We start from the raw sequence: 2,500 nt of genomic DNA on the forward strand, positions 1-2,500 counted from the left end.
TCCTCACTGCACACACCCAGCTATTCATGATCAAACCTCCAACCTGTCTGTTTTTACTGGACAAGCACATGGAGCAAAGCCGTAGACCAAGAGAACCGGGAGAACTGGAACTAAAAAGAACTGGGGGAACTGGAACTAAAGTTCATTGTGAGAAAGATCAGGGAAAGAACCAGGACCTGGTCTTGTGGGCATCTAACGTGTTCTAAGCGGTTCAGCCAGTTTAAAAGCTTTTTCCACACTACTATTTCAGTTTTCAAGATCAATACCTGTCAGCCATTAACAGGGCAGAAATGAATCGTGACCACCGCAGGCAGGATATGGGGAGACAGTGCCTTTAGACTATGGTATAGGTTGTTTCAGCTATTAAAACAAAATGTTGCCATGTTGACACCACAGCGATACTTTCTCAAACCATTTTCCAAAGTAAGGAGCAAAGGTTTATCAAGCGTCCCTGGCCCAGATGTGACCCAGACCCCTCACAGAACTCTAGTGCTTCTGATCAATGAGGCAGATGGACTGAGAAAAGGAAAAAAAAAAGGACTCAAGCTTGGTGTAAAGGGCAACAAAGACGATGTTTAACCAGAGCCAGTAAAAGAAGAGGGGACGAGCAATCATTTTTCACCAAATACCATTATACTGGTTTACAGCCAAACAATGCCATTAGGACTTTTAAGGGTGCTAATTAGCCATTTTTGGAGAAAATTGGAAGTCCAAATTCTTCAGCAAGGACCGTGATAGGAACTACGTGTTCTGGCTCGAAAAAGCCATACAAAAATGTTCAGACGGTTACCACAATGTCGTCATGTAATAACCATGACCATTTCATTATCACATGATTTGATCTCATCAATGCCAAGCCTGTTGCTCAGTGTTGGTCTGTTAACGGGTTTATTTCAATAAAAGAGCAGCCTACCTTTACTTCCATGTTATCCTGTGCAGGCAGCAATTGAGTGTAGAGTGATACAGAGAGAGTTGTCGGAGGGAAATAGTACAAAGAGAAGACTTTTTTTTCACAGGGTGACCACATTTACACCAGATCACATTTATATGGAAAAGATTTGGGGGAAAGGATTGTCTTTGCAAAATGGAAATTATTTTGCCTGAGCTCCTATGACACCAATGAAGAGGTTTATTAATACGTTTCTCCCAACAGGCTCATTTTGGTTTGATAGTGTCAGAATTGCTTTGTTGGTGTAAAAGTGTAAAATATAATATAATGGTATTTTGTGAAATCGATGGGACAGCACAGGAAATGAGGACCACAGAGTCAGGCTTACGCTGCACAACAAAGACAAACTCCTCATGTGTTCATTCAGTTTCAAACGTTTCGTTCACCGTTAAACATGCTTGTTAATGCTTGTTAAACATGCCTGGGACATATTTTAACATGTAACTTATTTGAACGCGGTACAATTTACTGAACACATTTATTAAGCTATCCAATTCATGATGAAATGAAGTGACGACACTGAATTCTTCAGTGGCAGTAAATCTGTGTGTAAATTGCACAGTGTAAGCCTGGCGTAAGAGAACACTCCGGTAAAGGGAGGCAGAGGAGAAACCTGAGCGGTGCAGTTGCCGATGATGAGGGCGTCGGCCAGGGTGAGCTGACCAACCACCATGCCCTGTTCCAGCGGGGGCACGCCTCCCTCCAGCAGCCGATTGGACGTGACCACCACGGCGTTGTCGTCATTCAGCACGATCACCGGGTCCGCCTGAAGAGACGAGGTGAAACAGACAGCAACACACACACACACACACACACACACACACACACACACACACATATCAGCATAAAGACACACAAACATAGAACACACACACACACACAGGCATACATTAATAAATCATAGTGGATTGTCGCTCCATGAGTAAAGATGAGGGCTCATGATTCATTGAGTCCCTGTCCTCTACATCCAGCTGTGCACTAATGGCACTGGGGCTGGGGAGGGGAGGGGAGGGGAGGGGAGCACACTCCACAAAGGCAGCCACCTCCTGCACTCACTTATAGGCCTCACCTCCACACTCACTCATAGGCCACACCTCCACACTCACTCATAGGCAGCCACCTCCTGCACTCACTTATAGGCCTCACCTCCACACTCACTCATAGGCCACACCTCCACACTCACTCATAGGCAGCCACCTCCTGCACTCACTCATAGGCCACACCTCCACACTCACTCATAGGCCACACCTCCACACTCACTCATAGGCAGCCACCTCCACACTCACTCATAGGCCACACCTCCACACTCACTCATAGGCCACACCTCCACACTCACTCATAGGCCACACCTTCACACTCACTCATAGGCAGCCACCTCCACACTCAGTCATAGGCCACACCTGCACACACTCATAGGCCACACCTCCACACTCACTCATAGGCAGCCACCTCCACACTCAGTCATAGGCCACACCTCCACACTCACTCATAGGCCACACCTCCACACTCACTCATAGGCCACACCTCCACACTCACTCATAGGCCACACCT

General features: G+C 46.7%; 1 protein-coding gene across 6 annotated transcripts in view; it reads right to left on the reverse strand.

Moving 5' to 3' along the window:
• The window catches only part of scai (suppressor of cancer cell invasion), a 35,686-nt gene that overhangs the window by 8,314 nt on the left and 24,872 nt on the right, over positions 1-2,500 (reverse strand). For 5 of the 6 annotated variants that reach the window (XM_031577420.2, XM_031577418.2, XM_031577417.2 and 2 more), the window contains 2 exons: positions 1,563-1,715; positions 914-931 (listed from right to left, as the gene is read on the reverse strand). In XM_031577420.2, the coding sequence (XP_031433280.1) occupies positions 914-931; positions 1,563-1,715 (171 nt within the window). The remainder of the gene's footprint in view (positions 1-913; positions 932-1,562; positions 1,716-2,500) is intronic. The other variant, XM_031577421.2, reaches the window with a different exon arrangement.

Source organism: Clupea harengus, chromosome 12 (assembly GCF_900700415.2).
Source record: "Clupea harengus chromosome 12, Ch_v2.0.2, whole genome shotgun sequence".
In the NCBI taxonomy this organism is placed as follows: Eukaryota; Metazoa; Chordata; class Actinopteri; order Clupeiformes; family Clupeidae; genus Clupea; species Clupea harengus.